At 43.0% G+C, this 21139-nt stretch overlaps 1 protein-coding gene across 3 annotated transcripts in view; it reads left to right on the top strand.

Moving 5' to 3' along the window:
* The window catches only part of TRIM8 (tripartite motif containing 8), a 69147-nt gene extending 55579 nt beyond the window's left edge, over positions 1 to 13568 (top strand). For all 3 annotated transcript variants that reach the window (XM_035134111.3, XM_035134112.3, XM_035134109.3), the window contains exons 3-7: positions 3198 to 3293; positions 4113 to 4346; positions 6900 to 6931; positions 8183 to 8298; positions 12158 to 13568. In XM_035134111.3, the coding sequence (XP_034990002.1) occupies positions 3198 to 3293; positions 4113 to 4346; positions 6900 to 6931; positions 8183 to 8298; positions 12158 to 12765 (1086 nt within the window). In that variant the 3' untranslated portion in view covers positions 12766 to 13568. The remainder of the gene's footprint in view (positions 1 to 3197; positions 3294 to 4112; positions 4347 to 6899; positions 6932 to 8182; positions 8299 to 12157) is intronic.
* The last annotated feature ends 7571 nt before the right edge of the window (positions 13569 to 21139 follow it).

Below are 21139 nucleotides of genomic sequence, written 5' to 3'. Positions count from 1 at the left end.
ATTGGATAGAGCTTAATCATCATGTGAAATAATTGTTGATCGGTACCATAGCCGAACAGTGTTATCTGGGACAAAGGTGTGCATTTTACTGTTAAGATTATACACCAAACACATTTGTTGATGCAGAAGGCAAAGACTGCAAGACTGGTTTATCTGGATCTTTTATTATCACAAAAAGCTCATTTGCCAAAATGAGATCAACTTCCCCTGCTGTATAAAGTCAACCAGAAAGCTTTCTCATCCAAAAACATGTTTGCCTAAAGTCTCTTAGTCTTCCAAACCAGTGAAGATCCATTATAAATAATGTCCTTCCCCCACTCTTCAGAAAGTACTGAAAATGGCTATGTCTGAATTAATTTCTGCCCCATGCATTAATTGTGCCATTGTCAAAAGTGCCGCTTTATTCCTCCCACCTCGGTCATTTCTCCAGATCTGATATCTGGGGCCCAGAAAAGGACCCAGAAAAGCCAACCTGGTGAATGCAGTTAACTAAAACTTGGGCACAGCATGGAAGTTGATACCTTCAGTTGATATTACACTAGAGCAGGCTTGCACAACTTGTGACCTACCAAGCATGTATACTGATTCATGTTTTTTTCTGTAGAAAAGATGTTGAGTACCAGTTAGGCTAAATGGGTCACAAGCTGTGGAGGCCTGAACTGGGGGATATAAGCATTTCAATATTATTGGTCTCTTTGGTTGCTGTACTGTCAGTAGTATATATTCCTTCCACCACTTAATCTTCCATGTTGCTTCGTAGTGTGCTCCTTCCTTCCTTCCCTTTTGCCAGATAAATTTAAAATGTTTTACTTTCTTGGCATTTCCTAAATCGTGCTGTTGATAACCAGAGTCAAACTCTTCTGTTATTTACAATGTCTGTCTTCTTAGGTGTGTCAGTAGTACATTTTTTTAAAAAATGTACTTAAAAATGGCAATCAACTATATGGTTTATTGCTATAAGAATTAAGACAATAATAAAAAATATCAAAAATTAAATACAAGGTAAAACTGAGAAAATTATATAAGCCTCAAACAGGACTGAGTCAAGCAAAATTTCCATCATTTAATGAAAGCCGAACTCTTGTTTATATTTCAGTGTTGCCCATTGTGTTAATAATAACCTTGAAATAATTAACTGAGAGAGCATGAGACTGGTTTTTTAAAAATGTTTTAGATATGGGTTTGTTTTATTTTTAAGTGTATTGGCTTCTGTTCAACATAGTGCTAAGATTATGGTTTCCTCAGCGCAAGCATTTTCCTTATACCACAATAATTTATTTCCATCTCCTCCACCAATGCGCTCCACAATCTGTTTTAGGGGTTCTTCCAACCTTCCAGAACAGACTCGGAGGACTGTGGGGAGCACATGCAGTGGGAGTAGAGGAGGAAGTTCCCATTGGATTAGTGGGAATTCTTGTAAGGGCTTCTGCCACTGCAACTATTTAGTTGATTAAGGCCCATTATTTTGCTAATTTGTTGCCCGTTACCCTGGCTTCAAGGGATCAGAGATGCCTTTTTAAGGGAACGGGCTAATGGTTAGAACAGTGTTTCTCAACCAGTGTGCCTCCAGATGTTTTGGGACTACAACTCCCATCATTCCTGACCACTGGTCTTGCTAGCTAGGGGTGATGGGAGTTGTAGTCCCAAAACATCTGGAGGCACACTGGTTGAGAAACACTGGGTTAGAATATGCCTTCAGTCTGATCCAGCATGGTATCCAAAACCAAAAGGGAGATCTCCCAAGTGGGGAGTGCAGGCCCTCCATCCTCTCCAAACTGGCTACACCATTGGCCATCACTGTTTTTCCTAGGTTATTTTTGTGGCTAACAATAAAATTGTTGCCAACAAGAAAACAAGTTTTTGAGGGGCTTGAGGGGATGGGGACTTCTCGATCAAGAAGTCTCGTAGTTCTCCTCATGACATTGTAGCTCTCTGGGTATGTTTTTGAAAGCTCATGTAGGGAACTAGCCAGAAAACGATGGATGCTGCATATTTATAACACAGGATGGTCCTGAAAAGGCAGCTCCTGTGTCCTCTTGAAACTTTATTCTTTTTTTTTTTTGGAGCTTGGGGAGGGAGACTGCTTTCCTTGTTCTTGTAATGTCACAGTGGCTATGTGTGGGCATCCCGATGCACCATAGTTTCTGCTTTAGCATGGACATGCAGGTGTCAGGAGCCAGAGTCAGACGTAGGTCAGCGATCAAAGAACACAGTGTTGGCCATGTTAACTCTTTAAAAAAGAAACCAAAACAGCACAGGCTTAGTGATCCCAGCAATTCTTCCCAGTAGGTCTTGACACCCAATGAGGCAGTTGCAAGGACTGAAGGTTCGCACCGTCCCACAGCTGCCTAAGCCCCTCCTCTCCAGGGTTTTTTCCAAGCAATCAGGGACAGTGTCTGCATGCAACAATCTCTCCTCTTTTCATTTCTGTGTGTGTTCTGAGAGACGGGGTGGGCGGGCTAGCTGCAGCCTCCTCTCTGTCTCCTGGCCCTCCTCCTCTCCAGCCTCTGAATCAGGACTGCTCTCTGCCCCAGGCTCTTCCTGCTCACTAAACCCTGTTGCCTTTAGACACCTTCTTCCTTCCTTCTGCTCCCTTCCCCCCCCCCCCCGTCTGACCACTCATAGTCATCCCACCCCCAGTCCCCTGGCTCTGAGCCTTCTTCCCTTGGGGGTTTTCCAGCTGGTGCCTCCCACTACTCCTCTGCCTCCAGCCAATCCATGATAGCGAATGACTCTCGTTTCACCGTTTCACCCAGCAGGAGAAACAAACAACCAAGCCAGACTTCACACTCTGTTCAAAGTGGTTTATTTTGCTACAAGCAAGTCATATTGTGAAGCCAAGCTTTTGCTCTTCGCCCTCCTTTCATAGTTTGAGGGTTTCCTGGCATGGACATTAATGCTAAACCTGGGCATCATTATTTGTTGTTCCCACTTGCACAAGAAGAGGAGCAAAGCAGTAGTGATAGTCAATGGGTTTCTGTGAAGAGTGAGAGCTAAGAGTTCTAGAAGACATTTGTGACTTAAGGCTCTCAACTGTAGGTGTGAGATGCAAACTCCATTTGATACATTTACATCAAAAGCAGTAATGCATAAGTCATTTTAAAATTACCCTGCTTCCAGGTAACTTGTAAACCAGTTCTGGAGCACACTTTTTCTGACTATGATTGTCTTTCCTCTGTTTGTCCCTTTTCTTGCAGAAGATGCTAGTGAAGCAGCAGGACCGCCTGGAGGAACGCGAACAAGACATTGAGGAGCAGCTCTACAAGTTGGAGTCTGACAAGCGGCTGGTTGAAGTAACTTGGATTCCTCTCTTCTTCCCTGCCCTCCCCGGTGTTAGACGCAAGAAGGATGCTGGGCTGCAATTACCCACCAGTCAAGGAAATACCTTGATAGAGGAACTGGGAAGGGATAAAGTTTCAGCCAGCATAGCAATAATGGAATCCTAGATTATGAGACCTTATTCCACCAGAATGACCTTATAAGGAGCTTGCCTGCTGTAGCTCCTAAGCAAACCCAGTAGCCAAAGTTGAAAGGACACAAGGGTGTGAAGTCTTTGGCAGAAAGAGCAAAAATGGCCGACTGTGCAAGCATCTCTCCATACAGCTGTAAATCTTAAGACCTTGTTTTGTTGAGCAGGGACGGACCTCTCAAGGTTTGGTTCCCATCATCCTATCCCTCCTGGTGCCTTACTTAAGTAACCTCACTTTCTTCTTCTGTGACAAAGACCATGAGTCCTCACTCACAGCCTCCTTCAAATTATTATATACCCCATTCTCTTCCTGGTTGCCTGGTGTTCCCTCTGCAATGGCTACTAGTCTAGTTTCCTCGAAACGAGATAGCCACTCTATCCTGTTCCTTTATTGAACAACTCTGTATTCTTGTGGCTCGCTCCTAGTCTGATCAAAGCAAAGTCAGTAACCTATGCTTTTTTGTTCTTCAAAAAAAATTGAGAGCCTGGGTAGGTGCCCTAGGCAGAGCTACTGCATAAAGGAACACCAGTCATTTAGTTTCAGAGTGCATCCTCCCCACCCAGCCTCAATCACAAAAGATACAGCATGTAGGTATGAAGGAAGGCTAACAAGAGGCAATTTCTTCCCCCTCCATACCACCAGGAGAAGGTGAACCAGCTGAAGGACGAGGTCCGCCTGCAGTATGAGAAGATGCACCAAATCCTTGAGGAGGATCTGCGCAAGACTATGGAGATCCTAGACAAGGCCCAGGCAAAATTCTGCAACGAGAATGCTGCCCAGGTGCTGCACCTCAGCGAGCGGATGCAGGAGGCCAAGAAGCTGCTCAGCTCCGTTCAGGTCATGTATGACAAGACCGAGGACATCAACTTCATGAAGGTGAATGAAGTGGGGGGTGTTTGGGGAAGGGGAGGGTCTGGTGGGTCACTTGGCAGCAGGAATAAGGGAAGGAGTTGGAGCTTAAGTGACAACCCCAACCCCCAAAATGGCCGGTTTAAGCTGCCATATGCCTCAGCTTGACACATCTTCACTTTCATCCACAGAAATGGAAGTTTCTGCATTCCCCTTCTACCTTCCATGAATTAATTAACTGTTTGGCACAACTTGGGAGTCCCACTCATTCCCTACACTGAGCTACTTACTTGCCTAAAGAGCATCATGAATGTTGTCTCTTGTGTGGCTAAATTGAGCTCATAAAGGTGACCAAGCTTCAGAGGGAAGAGCTCAACCCAGGGTAGTTTCATCTTCCGAAAGGTCTCAGAGATACGGAGTAATGTTTATTTGTCAGGGTTACTTCTTGTTTTCTACTATTGTGTAGATACTCAAGAACATCATGCAAAATGTGTATGCCTTCTAACATTTTAAATTGTCATACTTAAATTGTGGAAGAACTGATCAGAGGGGTGTTGAACATATAGCGGGGAGACTCAAGTTCAGATCCTCCCTTGGCCTTGAGCTGTTCACCATCTCTGAGTGTAACCCACTTCACAGAGTTGTTCTGAAGAGAAGATAGGAAAACTCAGTGTAGGCTACCCTGTGCTCTTTGGAGGAAGTGGTGGCAAGTAGCACATTATCAGAAATGTGGAGCTGGCGGAGATCTCAGGGCATAGCCTTGAATGCATATTATGAGGCATTCAGGCTGAAGCTAAGGCAGCCTGGCCAGGCAGTGCCTGGAGCCCTAAGCCTAATCTACCTCACAGGAATGTTATTTAGAATAAGGAGCATCTGGCAACCCAAAGTTAAGGATTAAACTAGGAAGGTGTGCTAGCTGCCATAAGAAACACCAAGCATTTAAGGCTGGGGGAGGGGGATGATATAGATATGGATGGTTACTACTTTGGAGTAAAGTTCTGTCAGGAAAAAGCTCAACATTTCTTAGGTTCAGGAAGATGGAATATGCCATTTTAGGTGCTGCTTTGTCATACTAGGAGATTTCTCTTGCAGCTGGTGGGGCACCGACATGTCCCCAAGAGGTTTCCCTTTCTGGATTCTTATACCGAATCTTGTCATGTCATACAGCAGGCTAATGAATACAAGGGGCATCTCAACTTGTGCTCTGGTGTAAGATATTGCTGAGCAACCCCCTCTTGGGTTAATCTCCCCATCACATAGACCAGATGGCCCATTCCTCATTTTAGAAAGACGACATGCCCTTGACCCCTTGAACAGTGCTGTCTGTCAAAAAGAGGCTTTCTAAGTAAATCTCAGCAGCTGATTGGCAGGGTATTTACACCCTACTGGAGTATATCCCTTTAGCTGAGCTGATCCACCAATGTTGGCCTAATTGTGCTTCAATAAATATCCAGAACCTGGAGTGGTAGCCTGTAGCAAATGGATTATTATTATTTTTGTCAGGGTGCAAATATATCTATATAAAATGGCCTTTGAACTGGAGGACAGAGTTTTTTTGTTGGCATTGTTCTGACAGTAGGGAGATGACATGAGGCTAGGGTGGTGGAGGAAAATGAAAGCAATAGCCTCTGTATTCTTGTGCTTCAGAGTTAGTGGTTTGTTCTGGACTGTAGCTAAAGTGACACGTTAAAGTCTAGAATCAAGATGCTGATAATTGTGGGGGGGAGCTGAAGTTCCAATAATAATAATAATAATAATCATCATCATCATCATCTGAATTAAAGACTTACAAGGCAGTTTCTGCCTGGCACACCTGGCTGCCTTAGAGAGCATACTCACAAGACTAATGAAAATGGCCCTTCTAGTTCCTCCTTTATTATCCTGGAGGACTGGAGCCAAGCCATAAATTACTCAGAAGAATTCCTCAAAGTGGCAGCATTTATTTTGCTTTTGTTAAGGTGTTGTGCACTGCTAAGGACTGAGCTTGAAATCTGGTGGCAGATGCTTCCATTCAACAGAGGGATGCAAAGGTGTTGTTTGAATCTCAAATAATAGACCTTTGGTATAGTAACAGCAGCTTAGCATTACGTAGTACTTCAAAGTGGATTACATATATTATCATTACAACATTTTTACAACAGACCTGTAAAGTAGCTCAGCTTTATCTACCTTTAGTTCATTATAAGGAACTGCATAGTTCCGAGGCTAGTGACCTACATGGCTCAGTACTGCAGCCCTGGCTGGCATTGGAATCCAGGGCCTTGGCTTTGTCAGCCTTAGCCTTGTTACCCAAGATCCTTCTGGTGCAGATGCAGGGGCTGAATCTGGGATCTCTACCTGTGTGCTTTGCTCTGAGCTGTGGCCTCTCTCAGACAGTGCTGCTGTATCTGGGAAGTACAGTGTATGGCTGTTTGTGTGGATGGGTGGTTGAGTAAGAGGAATGCCCTTCACATGAAATCAATGAGGGTGCAGGGGAGATGACAGAAAAATCTACAGAAATGGGAAAAGGTGCTGCTGCTGTGCCACAAGAGGTCTGCATGACTTGCAGCTTCTGATCCCATTTTCTCTATTGCCTCCTAGAATACCAAGTCGGTGAAAATCTTAATGGACAGGTAAGAAATCGATTTCCTGGCAGTCTGGGGTTGGGTGAAAGAGGGTGTATGTCTATGATACAGCTAATCTATAGGATCTTTTTTGGGGAGAGCTATAGGTATCAAAAGGAGTGTTTTGTAGACATCTTAAGCTACTGTTCCTCCCATGGCATTTGGGAAACCTTCCGATAAGAGTTCCACCAGACTGTGGTCTACTTCATCCAGGTGGTCCCCAGCATGTCTTAAAAACAAACAAACAGGTAAAGGTTGTGTTACGCAGGTGGTCTGTGGACAAATGCCAGCTCCCTCAGCTTGAAGTGAGGTGAGCGCCACACTCCATAGTCACCTTTGACTAGACTTAACTGTCCTTTACCTTTTACCTTACCTTAAAAATAACAATTAAAAATCATACAGCGTCTAGCATTACAATTGCTACAACAGACAGAAAAGTCATCACGTGGGGGAGGAGTTTGGGAACTGCTGCTTTATTGGGGCATTACAGTCTTGCTAGAAATAGGGATGAGGTACTACTGCTGAATTCTAGTGGTTATATCTTAAGGAGGATGTTGGCCAGAGCTCAGCACAGTGCTGAGAAAACAAGAAGAAAAGAAGCCTTTTTTACTGTGAAAGAATTAGGATGCACATTCTGTTCAGCTTTCCTGAAAGAAGGATGAGAGAGAAATAGATTATAATGCCTAGCCACTTCCACAGGGAGAAAATACTTGGTACTAAAGGTATATTTTCATGAATTGGAGGGAGATTAAATGAGAACTGAAATCCAGTTGAAAATCAGCACAACATTTTCAGGGACAATTCTAACCTGCAAGACGGGTTATTCACACTTTGTAAGAATCTAGTTGACCAAATCCCACCTCTAAACGAGTGTATCTTCTTGAACTGCACTCAAGTCATGTTTCTGTCTTATCTGTGGGTCCTGTGTTACTTAGCTGTAGGCTAAGTGTGTATGTGAAGTGGGGGGGGGACTCTAATAGCATTGGGTTCTGCTCTGTAGCCCCACCCACAATGCAAAATAAAAATAAAATAAAACTGTGTTGGTGAAACTAGGTAATTTTGATCAGTATTTATGACAGGAAAATGTTGAAAGAGAATATGGTAGTGGTGGATGGAATCAAAGCGAGTAATGTGGCACGACACAAAGTCAAGGAAAGAACCAGTTGGCCCAACTCAGAAGGGAATTACAATCTGCAGAAGGAGGAAAGTCAGTACAGTACTTCAGTCTGTAATGTAGTATAATGTCCCCTTTTTTTTAAGGACCCAAAACTGCACAGGAGGCAGCCTGCCCCCTCCCAAGATTGGCCACCTCAATTCCAAGCTCTTCCTGAATGAGATTGCCAAGAAGGAAAAACAGTTGCGGAAGCTTCTGGAAGGTGAGTGATGCCTCTCTTGACCCTTCCATCTTCTAGGCACATCTGAACCCAGGAGGGAATGCTCTAATCTGTCTTTGTATACGATACACAGCCTTGATGTTGCTGGTCAAAGTCGTGCTTTGAACTAGAAATCCAAATATCATTGAAAGGGTGAGGGTGGGAAAGGTAGGGATGTTCCATGCAATGGTTTTCTCAGGGGCCAAGTTTGTTTTTGCTGTATGTTATTGTTTAAGATCAGTCTCTTTGGATTTGATCATTACTTGTCACCAGTTAGCTACCCTGAGACTAAGGCAAATTCTAAAAAAAAACCATACAATTCTGCAGTCACATGTAATTTCTTCTATATATATAAAAGTGAAGTAGAAAGTAGCAGTTCTGGAATAAATCAGACTGTCTTGAGCCTCCCCAGCCCCTAGGCACATGGCTTTCAAAGCAGAGGAGAGTGATCCTAAAAAGAAAGGGCAGTTTGTTAAGGGTAATTCTTCTTATTCCTGCAGTGCGGTTGATCCCAGAGTAACCATGGGGCAATTTATGGTCTCAGAATAGGAAGGAAGGTTTTTCTTTTTCTTTGTCTTGTTTTTGATACCTGTCTTTCAAATAAGTAACAGTTGGGTGTTACACTTGGAAATACTTGGATGATGTGTTTTCATGACTTAGGGAAACACATGATGTCCAGGTTTGCAACCTTTAACTCTTGATATTTCAGGCTAGACGCCTCTTCTTCTCTTCCTCCTGCCCCAATAGACAGTGTTGCCTCTGACTTCTCACTGTCCCTTGCAGCCCTGCTCTACTTGGAAGTACTGTCCACTAAATCTTTGGGAAGGACTTACTTTCAATTGACAAATTGTACAGGGTCTGCAACTTTTTAGTCTGATTCTTAAGCGTATTTGCTTGCGGCATTTTCAGGGGCTCACTCATATGTAACATGGCATAGGTTTTCAGCCACAGCCATCGTCTTTTGGTCTCTGTATTTCCTCTGTATTTCTTTCTGTGTGTCCAGATACAATCCCAGTGCCTGTCAGGAAAGCTCTTATTACTCTCTGTAAGAAACCTTAAATGTACATGCTATGTTTTCAGAGTGACTATGACTCAGCAAAGATAGTACTCCTGTCAACCCCCCTCTTAAAAACACTTTCACTTTGGGGTTGCAGTAACTGGCAACACATGGGAGGGGAAAACATTGCTCTATAAGTTGGCTGTAGTTTGGCTTCAGCTGGAGTGCTTTTCCATTTTCGAAAGGGATTCGGAGTGTGTGTGTGTCCGTGTCCGTGGGTTAAGCATGCAAAGAAAAGATAACGCAGCTGAGCTTGACACAAAGAAGGCTTCGGATAGGGAACTAGATTTGACACCCAAAATAGTGGCTGTTGTGAAGAAGGAGGTGAATAGGCTGTATGCCAGGATCACAATCCTCAGGGGTGGGAAACCTTAGGCTCAGGGGGCTAGATGTGGCCCTCCAGACCTTTCTAATGGCACTTGGGATTCTGCCCCCACCCATAGCCCTCCCTCCCTCCACATTTTATTTTAGTGTTTCTGCTTAGGTAGAGTATATACTTGAAGTGCAAAAATGCCTCTTGCTGGCCCGGAGGGAGAGAGGTGTGGCTGGGCATATAAAGTGTTTTATTTGTAGAGAAAGCTCTGGCTTTTGTGTGGCTGTAATGTAGACAGTCACACCCATTGCTCTGCCCACTTTTGCCTTTGGTGCCGCCTACCCCTGGCATGCCGTGCCCCTCCCCACTGAAAGAATGCCCAAGGACGAATGCAGCAGCAGCAGCCCCCTGGCTATACACAGTTCCATGGAGGTAAGTCCCACTGAGTTCAACGGGACTTACTTCTGAGCAGGCATGTATAGGATTGCAGTGTGAGGCTAGGATAAGAAGCAGGGGGTTCAAATTGCAGCCTTCCAAATCTAGGATAAATATTGAAAGTGGGGGTGGAGGGTGAAGAACCCTCCTGAATTCTAAAAGCAGTTTGGCAGTAAATCTATTTACCTTTGGCAGAGATGGAGCTTCCTTCTCTGGGAATTTTGAAGAATAAGCCGAATGGAAATCTGTCAAAGGTGGTTTAAATCTAGGGATATCGGGGAATTGAAGTCAGCTCCCTGATTCTCTGAGTCTGCAAAGAGAATAGGCTATGCTGAAAATGTCTTATATTCCAAGTTGATGATCAAGAAGCCTTCGAGAAGCTACTAAATATGAGCATTGATCTGCAACTAGTTTTGCCGAAGGGTGTAAAAGTGCAGGGCAAGCACAAGGCTGGACAGCAGAAAAACCAAGAATAGGGTGGAAATATTGCTAACTATTGCAGGAGGTTCAAAAAGAGAGAGAAAAGAACGACTATTGCGGAACAAGAAGTTACAGTGGTTTAATGAAACTTTCCCCAACCCAAAGCACTCCAGATGTTTGGCAGTTCAGTGCCATTAGCCCTAGACAGGACAGCAGCTGTAATCAAAAATATCATTAGGACACAAGGTTGAGGAGAGATTGCTTGATGGGTCAAAAAGGTAATGATCTTCCAGGCAGAGGGAGCAAGCAACATCTCAGAAGGTATGAATATGAGATTGGGAAAACAAATGGCAGAGCTCATAGAACACTAGTTGGCTCTAGAGGTTTCTTGGTGTTTGCTTGGCTGACATCACCACCAGAGTACCTTAAAATCCTGGTCTGGATTTTCAGCCATATGTGGATTTGAAAAATTGAATTGCACATTAAGCATCACCTGGCAAAGAAACTGCAGTGAGAATCCATCTCAGCTTTGTCGTCTCCAAGTGTTGTAGTTCTCTCCACCCCCTTATCCCTTGGTTTCTTAGCCCCTGGACTCTGCTAAATTATTCCCCTAATGATACAGAGCATCCCAAGTCTGGACTTGCCTAGCAAGCAGGGTGTGAGATAATTCTTGGTTGGCACAGGACACTTAATACAACCAGACATTCACCTTATACCTTGTGTGGCTGGAATAGGCCAGGGGGTGGGAAAATTAGGGAAATGGTTAAAGCAGGCACCCCCAAACTTTGGCCCTCCAGATGTTTTGGACTACAATCCCCATCATCCCTGACCACTGGTCCTATTATCTAGGGATCATGGGAGTTGTAGGCTAAAACATCTGGGGGGCTGCAGTTTGGGGATGCCTGGGTTAAAGGGTTGTGGCTATAAAGCGTAACCTTTGAGCTCCTGGGATATTTCCCCAAAAGCCAGATTCTGCATCAAAAACACTTCCAACTCAATTATGCGAATACAAGAAGCAATGCATATTAGCACCATCTTCAGATTTTTGGCACTAGACTGTGGATATGCCATTTTGTGAAACTTGTATTTTCTGTTTATTTGTTTAGTGTAAGAACTGAAGACTGGCAGGCAGTTCTGAGTTCTAAAACAGGAAAGGTCTAGAATGTTGCCTTTTTCTGTAGTGTTTGGCCCTATGCAGGTCTTGTCTGCCAGATTACTGTATAGAGGACATTATGTGGTCACAGATTTGCTGGTTCCACATGCCTCCGAAGATCATTCTCTTACTTTTAGTACTTGGTGAGTTTATCCTCAAACAAAACCCCTTAACTTACTTCCATGTCGGGTTTGTTTACATAGTGGAAGAACTAAGAGAACAGTGAGCAAAATGCCAGGGAAATCTGTAAATGATTGGCGACTCTTTCCCCCAGCTTGTGTTCTTGTGCTTTTTAATATGTGGTTGTGAGGTCAGACCTTCCTTTGACATTCTTTGCCGGGGCCTATATTGTTGCATGGAAAACTGGGCAATTGGATCTCTGCTGGGGTGGTGGTGGTTGCTTCTAGTTGGCTCACGGAACTTGGAAAAGAGGGCTGCCTTCTTGTTCAAGGTGTCAGCACTTTGTCTTCTCTGTTTCCTTCAGGTCCCTTCAGCACCTCGGTGCCGTTCCTGCAGAGCATCCCTATGTACCCTTGCAGTGTCAGTAACTCAGGAGCCGAGAAGCGCAAGCACTCCACAGCTTTCCCGGAAGCCAGCTTCTTGGAGCCCTCCTCGGGACCTGTGGCCAGCCAGTATGTGAGCCAGGGGGCTTCGGCTGGTGAAGGCCAGTCAGCACAACCCATGGTGCCTTGTAGCTCCACCCAGCACATAGTAGGACTTCCCAGTGGCCCCCAACCAGTTCACTCTGGCTCGATGTTCAACCCTTCTCACTACCCCAACAGCACATCATCTCAGCAGTCTGTGCTGTCTCAGTATGGTGGGCGCAAAATCCTTGTCTGCTCGGTGGACAACTGTTACTGTTCCTCAGTATCCAATCACAGCGGGCATCAACCGTACCCACGGTCAGGCCACTTTCCATGGACAGTGTCGTCGCAGGAATATTCCCACCCCCTCCCACCTGCTCCCTCCGTACCTCAGTCGCTTCCGGGATTGGCAGTGAGAGAATGGATTGATGCATCTCAGCAACATGGACGCCAGGATTTCTATAGAGTTTATGGTCAGCCTTCCACCAAACACTATGTCACCAGTTAACCATCTGGTTTGGATAGAATCTTTACTGATTTTTTGAAAGGTTTTTTTTTTTTTAAATCTAGCTTTTGTTGTCGTCGTTTTTAAATCAAACCCATTTCCATTATTCCCTACCACTTGCCAGAATCTGAGAGGGGCATTGCTGTCATCTCTGTCTTTAATTTAATTTTTTTTTAAATCTTCCTTTGTATCAGGATGGGCGGGAGGGTGGGGGAAGCTGTGGGGAGAAATTAACAAGGATATCAATCAAGCATCTATTTCTGGATCATGTGACATTGCTACTTTCCGGTTTGGAAAACTTTTAAAGGGACAGATGATCCTTTTCTATTTCAAAGTCTCTGGGCTCTTTTGGTTTTGCTTTTTAAAATTCTTTTTCGCCTCCCATTTTTTTAAGAGGAGAAAATTTCTATCATTGATTCATTAAGAAATGACATTTGTAGATTTTTTTTAAAAAAGGCTGATTTTTTTTGTGTTAAAAGACCACGTATTGTGCATATTGGCATTTTTTTTCCTTCTTCTTTCAGAGATTTGTAAATACACAATGGCAGGAAATGAAATGCACAAAAAAAGGGAAAAGAAACTTTTAAAAAATGAAATAAAAAAAAAAATCTGTTTTAGTTTCCAGGAGGGAAGTGTGTGTCAAGATGCGCACATTCCTTCCTGTGTTTCGTTGATGCAACTTCCTCTAACAAGCACTTTGTATTAAAAAAAAGTGGACTTCCTGTTATAAGGTGCAGGTATTTATTCTGTAACCAATTTTAGAACACACACAAAAAATATTCAAATAAATGTGATCACTTAGTGCACATGCTTTGTTCTGCTTTGCCTCCGTGGGCACTATTTCAACCAACGCCTCATCTGGGAACAGGAAAACGTTACTCAAACAGAAAACTGACAGCATTTAAAAATAGTTCGCACTCTGCTTCATGTGCTCCCTTTGGAATAATCTCGATTAGAAATGCAAGTCTCAGGTAACTGTTAAAGAAGGCTAGTCAAATATGCTGCGCATTATCCTGCACCTTCTGGAGTAAATCAGCAATATAGTTTGGATATAATCATTGAATTGAACATGAATTGGTGTAAAAAGGTATATGTAACTTACAGGTATTTAGAAATAAGATGCACAGCACGTGACAAATGCGTTCTTATGCTCCTCACCTGCTAGGCCTTGATTAAAAATGTGAGACTCGATTAAATTAAGAAAGATGTAACTCTTCATACAGGATATTTTGGCCAGTGCATTGCAGTGCAGTATATGTCACACTCTTTGGCTTCCCAAACATCTCTTCTTTCATTTAAAATACCATTTTCTAATTCATTTGGTAGCATTGTTTGCAAGAGTTCATGACTATACTAGAGATGCAGTTTTTAAACCATTAGTGAACATTAATGTATAGCTCTGTTGTACGACATGTAGGATACAGTCTAATGTACCCTGTCATCAAACGCAGTGAGTCTTGCCTCTGAGTGTATTTGCACTGGGTTGCACTATTGGTCAGTCCTTTTTTTTTACCTGGAGTTTAAATTCACCATCCCTTTGAACTCCAAGTATAAAACAACTCCTTTTCACCCCTGCTTTTGCTTCTGTCTTTTTGTAAAAGACAAATGATTGGGGCTGAGAGAGAAGTGATTCACACAAGGCCATAAATAGTAAGCATGGGTAAGTAAATAGGTATTGATGGGGACTGGAGCTTAAACCTCAAATGCTATAATCATCTACATCATCCCCGCAAACCCAATTCCCCTTCCAAAGCTTCATCCTCACTTTCATTTTCCCCTCTGCTTTCTCTACACGAAAGAAAGAAAATCATCCGTTTTTTTTCTCTCTCATGCAGGTCCATTTCCCCATCAGCAGCCAGATCCTATGCATTAATGCCTGGGCCTCTGTTATCTTCCTTCCATCTGCAGTGTAAAAGAGTAGGAAAATAAAGACAATAAAAATTCAAAATATGTGCAGCCAATGAATTTGCAGTCACACCAGTGCCAGCATCAACCAGCCTGTCTGCCTGACTCAACAATGGAAGCACCATGTGGCACTCATGGTTTGTAGAAATAGGCAAAGAGAGTGAACCAATTTTATGCACTGAGTTTCAAGCATCCTGTTTTTATTTAGGTTTTGTGCATGCACATGGACTTTTAATGGTTTGGTTCACCCTAAAGAACAGGGCCAAATCACAGCCTCATTTTTTGTTTGTTTTTTGCTCTCAAGATGGCACTTGAGTATGCCACTTTTGAATCAAATTGCCTCAACATATAGTGATATATTATTATTATTATTATTATTATTATTATTATATTATTATTATTATATTATTATTATTATTATTATTATTATTACTACACTTATGCTGTTTGACTGTACTAAAATCTAAGTGCTTTACAAGAAATATTAAAAGGCTATAAATAAAAACAGCTAAACAAAATTTTTAAGATAATTAAAATTAACAGTAAGAGATATTAAAACGTGGCTAGATCTGCCTAAACTAAATTATTCTATTCAGGGGATGAAAAGAGCACAGTGAAGGTGCCTGACTGGTGTCAATAGGCAGGGATTTGTAGTTGTTTCCATATTCTCATCCATCTGGTATGTCTGGAAAAGTTTGAAGAGGCAATGATTAGTCTATCAATTTCTAGCAATCTGTGGTTTAGCTTTCTTTGGCCATGATTCCTAATCCCCTGAAGTTCATCCCATTAATATCTTAAGAGACTTGTGGATAGTAAGGGAATATCCAGCTTCTGCCCATCTCCACAGCCATTTATGTGCACATGGCTGGACTAACCATCTCAATATCTGTCCTAGACAAGTGGTTCTATTTGATTCATTACTTTTTGTCAACTTTGATCAAATTTGGCTTTCCAAAATGCTAGGGTGGTGATGGTGCTGAGTAGTGGCTTGCAGTTACAGAGCTTCCATCCTTCTCTTGATGCAGTGCAATTAGTCGGAATAAGGAATGTGACCAGTCAGGTATATGGGATGAGTTTGGGCTGTGGCCTCTTACATAAGTTTCTATCTTTCTTGATCCGGCAGGGGAAAAGGCAACCATGATTACTCCCAAATGGCACACCTAGAGACCTGCTTTCTTTGGCATGTGTGGGAGAGAAGGGGGATGACAGGATCAGATAGTTAACCTGTGAAGGATATGCTCCTTCCTTATCTCCTGATCCACTGCGAAATTTAAAGGTACATGGGACAAGCGACAATCAGAGGGGCAAAGGTAGATAAAACAGCCGGTTGTCTCTCTGCACCAAATACGCAGTGTTTCCCTCCAACAACACAATTTCCCCCTCAGCTGGACCTGGCTGGAGAAAAGGCCCATGAGAGAACAGTGTTGGGAATGATTGGCAGGCAAAATGATTTTTTGTGTGGATTTATTTCATTTTTTTTATTAAAATGCATGTACAGCAGAAGTATTACAAGATGAACACATATAAGAAATACACACATTCATTCTCTCTCAAATTGCAGTAGGCATGGCTGGGATCCACCCTGTGGGAAGGCAAAGCTTGTCTCAGGTGTGGTGAGTGAACCTTTGTACCTCCAGATGTTGCTGAACTTGACCCATCACCCCTGCTTGCTAGAGTTGTAGTTCAGCAACATCTGGAGGGCCAAAAGTGCACTACACCGAGCCCCTCCAAATAAAAACATTTTCAGTAAGTGTGGCACCATCAGAAGAACCTACCTGCCATGATGACAGCGGTGACTGACCCAGAGTATGGGGAAGGAGGCAATTCCTAATCCCAAGTTATTAACCACTTTAAATGCTAGCACCAAAACCCTAAATGTGGTTTTGTAGCATATTGCCAGCCTGTGCAGGTGTGTGTTGCCTGCTGACTGCCGGCCATGCCAATTTGCTGCAGCTTTTGGACCAGCCTTAAGGGCAGTCCCACACAGAGCTCATCACAGTAACTTGAGTCTTAAGGTTGCCATTTTAGAAGGAGGTGTGCTGCTATTGCAGCTACTGCTTTCAAAGTGCAATTGTGTACGTGGGGTTTAATGGCGCTTATTCCCAAGGAAGCATATAGGATTGCTTCTGCTTCTGAGATGACGATGTCAGGGCCTTCACATGTTGGATCATGTATGATCAGGCACCCCCAAACTGCGGCCCTCCAGATGTTTTGGCCTACAACTCCCATGATCCCTAGCTAACAGGACTAGTGGTTGGGGAAGATGGGAATTGTAGTCCAAAACATCTGGAGGGCCGAAGTTTGGGGATGCCTGTGTAAGATGATGCAGTCGAGAGAGGTGTATTGTAATGGGATAGTTGGGAGCAGATTTGTGCATCACAAGCATAGAAACTGAACACAGGGTGACCGTGTATAATAATGGCAATGTATGTGTCCAAAACCCAACAATAAAAACAGCCATTTGTTTTTTTAATACATTTCTAGAAAGAAAATTGGCGTAAGCCACTTCTAAACACTGAACAGAGGGAACAGCTTAGTCACAATGGCTATGTTGTTCTTCCCTCATCAGAGGCAGTGTGCCACTGAAGTATCGTTGCTGGGAATCACAAGTGAGGGGACATGCAGGGGATTCTGTATTTAAGCCTGTAATGCCATTTCAAAGGGAACAGGAGTTACTCCCTTTCCCACAACTTAATGGAAAAGGCCCGACCTCCAGATCTCTGTTAATCCAAGGGCTGGTTTGAATCTGACCCAAGCGCTAGTCTCTTTCCAGATTATGTGCTTTATGGCTGCCTCTGCTGTGGTGCAGTGGTTGGAAAACCACATAGCAGTAATTTGAACTTTCCAGGCTCTTTCCCTGATCAACAAATCAGGGAATGAATGGATCTTGGTATGATTCCAAAATGATAGGTCCCATATAGTGTTGCCAACTCCCCTTTGTCTTGGACAACTGCCAGGTTGTGACAAATTCCAAAGCAGCTGCCTTCCCTCTTCACCGCTACCTCCCTTTGAGAAAAACGAGACTTCTCACTAAGGTGTCTGTTAAAAGCAGGTGAGAGTCTCTTGACTGGCTATCATAGAAGCTAGACATGGCAAACCACAGGACTGTGTGTAGTTTCAGTTGTTAACAGGTAGGTTTGCAGACCTAGGGCATTCTGGCACCTTTAAAGAAGTATATAATTCTGTATGATGCCACATTTCTTCATTCACAATTCACCTTTGCACTTAAGCCTTTGCACAACTTTCTAGTGCCCATTCCGTGCTTGTAACTCATCCCATAACTAAGGCTGTATACACAAAATACATTTAAAGTGGATTTGAAGCGCATTATTTCCCTCAAAGAATTCTGGCCACTGTGCCACAATTCCCGTAAACCCCTCACAAACTACAGTGTGCAGAATTCTTTGAAGGAAATAATGTGCTTCAAGCCCACTTTAAATGTATTTTGTGTACACAGCCTAAGCCCATGTAACTCAAAACAGTTGCATTTTCTTCCCCTATTTACATATTCTGTTGTCAAATTTTAGATATTAAGCTCCTTGGAGAAGGGACCTCTGCTCTTGTAAGGCAGCTTGTACACTGATAGTTGTATAAACATTTGTAAACAAACAATAAACAGAGAAAACAGAATTTCCCCAGGTGCAGCTCTTTTAACCAGACCTACAAATATGAAAGAAGCTGCACCTGGTGCAATTTAGCCGGCTATGCACCTGGTAAAGGTACAGGAACCTTCTCAAGGTCTCTAGACCAACAAACTCAAGTTGAAAACAGCTCTGAGGAAGTTTATTCAATTGCTGGAACGGAAGGGTGTCTGAATCTGTTAATTGATTGGAATGTCAAATAGGAGAGGCTTTACGGAGACCCCAGCTGAAAAGGGCCTGTTTTTTAGGGATGGACTAAGTAGCCCGGAAGATAGAAAGTGAATATGATCTTAACAGAAACATTAAAGGGTTAAAGGAGTGTGAGAGAGGAAGTAGGAAGCCCTTTCTACAGCCAGTAGCTAATAACTTCCCTAAAACTAGGATACTTTCCAGCAAGATCCTGGGGCTCCTGATTGGTGAGTGCTATGGTTTTATTTCTAAATCAGTGTTCAAAACTCCCATTGTTCTAGGGCGCATTTTGCAACAGGGAATTTCATTAGTGTGAGCAGTTTCTGAGCTCTGGGCGCAGTACTAAGATTTCAGATTAAAACTGCAGAGTGGAAGGAAAGGAGGACCCTTTTCTGCCTCCCCACTTCCAGCTACTCTCCAAAGACTGGAGAAGAGACCCTATTAGGGGGGTGGGCAGGGTAAGGACTAGACCGCGTGACAAATGAACATAATATTTTAACTGCAGTTCATTCATTTTCAGCTTTGTATTCTAGTTATGAAAAACCTGGACACTCCATTGTTGCACCTCGGCTTAAGGTGCATTTAGCTCCTAGCTTGCATATCTCAGTTTCTAACACGGTTCTAAGTTGATAGTTTTTCTACATGGCACAATGGGGGGCAGGGGCAAAGTGTTTGACATGTTGACTGCTCTGTTTGACTTTTCAGAAGCAATTTGATACCAGTAGCTTGTTTTAGATTTAGAGGCAGTGCAGTGCTACAACCATCTAAACCCAGGGTCTTTTAGCTCTAATTTAGCACTGCATAACAAAAAAGGCTGAGCTAGCTGAACCTAGAGGTCTTCATACATGATTTGTTGTTCTCAACCAAAGCTGATACTCTCCTCTCTCAAATCTACAGCAGAGGTACTGGGCAAGTGTTACTGACATGCTTATTTATTTAAAAGTTTTCTATCCTGCTCTTTTGCTAATGGTGTAAGCAATTACAAAACCAACATATTAAAATTATATCAATGCAGGGTTTCCCAAATAGGTCTCAAGTTGTTGTTGGACCACAACTCCCATCATCCCTAGCTAGCAAGACCAGGAGTCAGGGATGATGGGAACAGCTTGAGACCCAAGTTTGGGATATCCTGCTCCAATGCAACACACAATAGGAAATTCATATAGAAACAGCAACAGAATTGTGCACTGAGAACTTGAATAATGATAATAATAAATAATAACAATAATTTATTATTTGTATCCCACTCATCTGGCTGGGTTTCCCCAGCCACTCTGGGCAGCTTTCAACAGAACATTAAAAACCAAATAAAACTTCAAACATTAAAAACTTCCCTAACCAAGGCTGCCTTCAGATGTCTTCTAAAAGCCAGATAGCTTATTTCCTTGACATCTGATGAGAGGGCGTTCCATAGGGCAGGTGCCACCGAGAAGGCCCTCTGCCTGGTTCCCTGTAACCTCACTTTTCGCAGTGTGGGAACCGCCAGAAGGCCCTCGGCACTGGACCTCAGTGTCCAGGCTGAACAAAATGAAAGAATGCTCTTCTATTGGTCATCCATACAGGCCCTCACCTGAAGAGTAAGGACTCTTCATCCATTTCTTCTGTAACTGAAGCAAAGCATGTGAAGTGTATGGGGAATGGAGAAAAGTACAGGATTATCTGAATAAAGAAATAGGATGGCGTTTGGCTACTAGCAAGGCATTTGTTTACTGTGCCTCAAGCAACTGGCTCTTCCAGAATTTGTGGTTTAGAGCACCCAGTGATTTCTTTCTCGCATAAATATGTCTGAAGAATTGAAGTTGTGTAGAGTGTCCAAATATGGTCCTGCCTGAACAAATGTCTTTTTTCAGTGAACTTGCCATGTTTGTAATTTTATGTAACCTGTTGTAATTGACCCAAAGCTTAACATGCACACAGGCAAGAAACAAACGAACAACCTCACAGGCCGCTGGTATTCTCTTGCCCCTTCTGAAATGGAAAAGATGGGAAAGTTGATGATGTTTGTAACTGATAGCTCTTCTCATTCAGCCTTAATAATTTTAAAAATGACATTCCAGGGAATTGAAATTGGACCAGTAGTACAGTAGGAAATCCTTATACTGTACCAAACTTTCAGCAACAATTTCTTACTTTCAACTATATGAGTTTCTTTACCAGGTCCAGCTGGTAAAGAGATGGAAGCAAAAGCTTCAGGGAAAGAGATTAAGTTTTGTCTTTGCTAGAGTCTACCTTTTTAAAGAGTACAACATGTGAACCATTCTTTTCTTTCTGTCGTCATGTGAACTTAAAGAAAAAAATGTCAAATTTAAAACATCCTGTTTTGAGCTGGGGGAAGAGATGAACCTGGAATCTCCTGGGGATATTGATCCATCGTGGCCTACTCTGCCTGATTTAGAAGCACTAACTTTGGCAATATATTGGTAGTGCTTAGTTTGACCAACAAGGCCCAGGCAAGATGGTGGAAGAAGGTGCCAAGGGTGGTTCTCTTCCAAGTAATGGGAAAAGGACAGCCAGTGAGTGAAATGGCCAAGGTATGGCAACTCGCATGCCCACATTAGGAAATGATGTTGTGTGATGCTGACATAAAAAGTCAACATAAACTAGAAATAAAATTAAGGTAAAGTATGTAAGTTAAGAACTCG

This window comes from Zootoca vivipara, chromosome 5 (assembly GCF_965207765.1).
Source record: "Zootoca vivipara chromosome 5, rZooViv2.hap1.1, whole genome shotgun sequence".
Classification (NCBI taxonomy): domain Eukaryota; kingdom Metazoa; phylum Chordata; class Lepidosauria; order Squamata; family Lacertidae; genus Zootoca; species Zootoca vivipara.
Note: the sequence above shows the minus strand (reverse complement) of the source record. Positions and strands in the feature narration are given on the sequence as shown.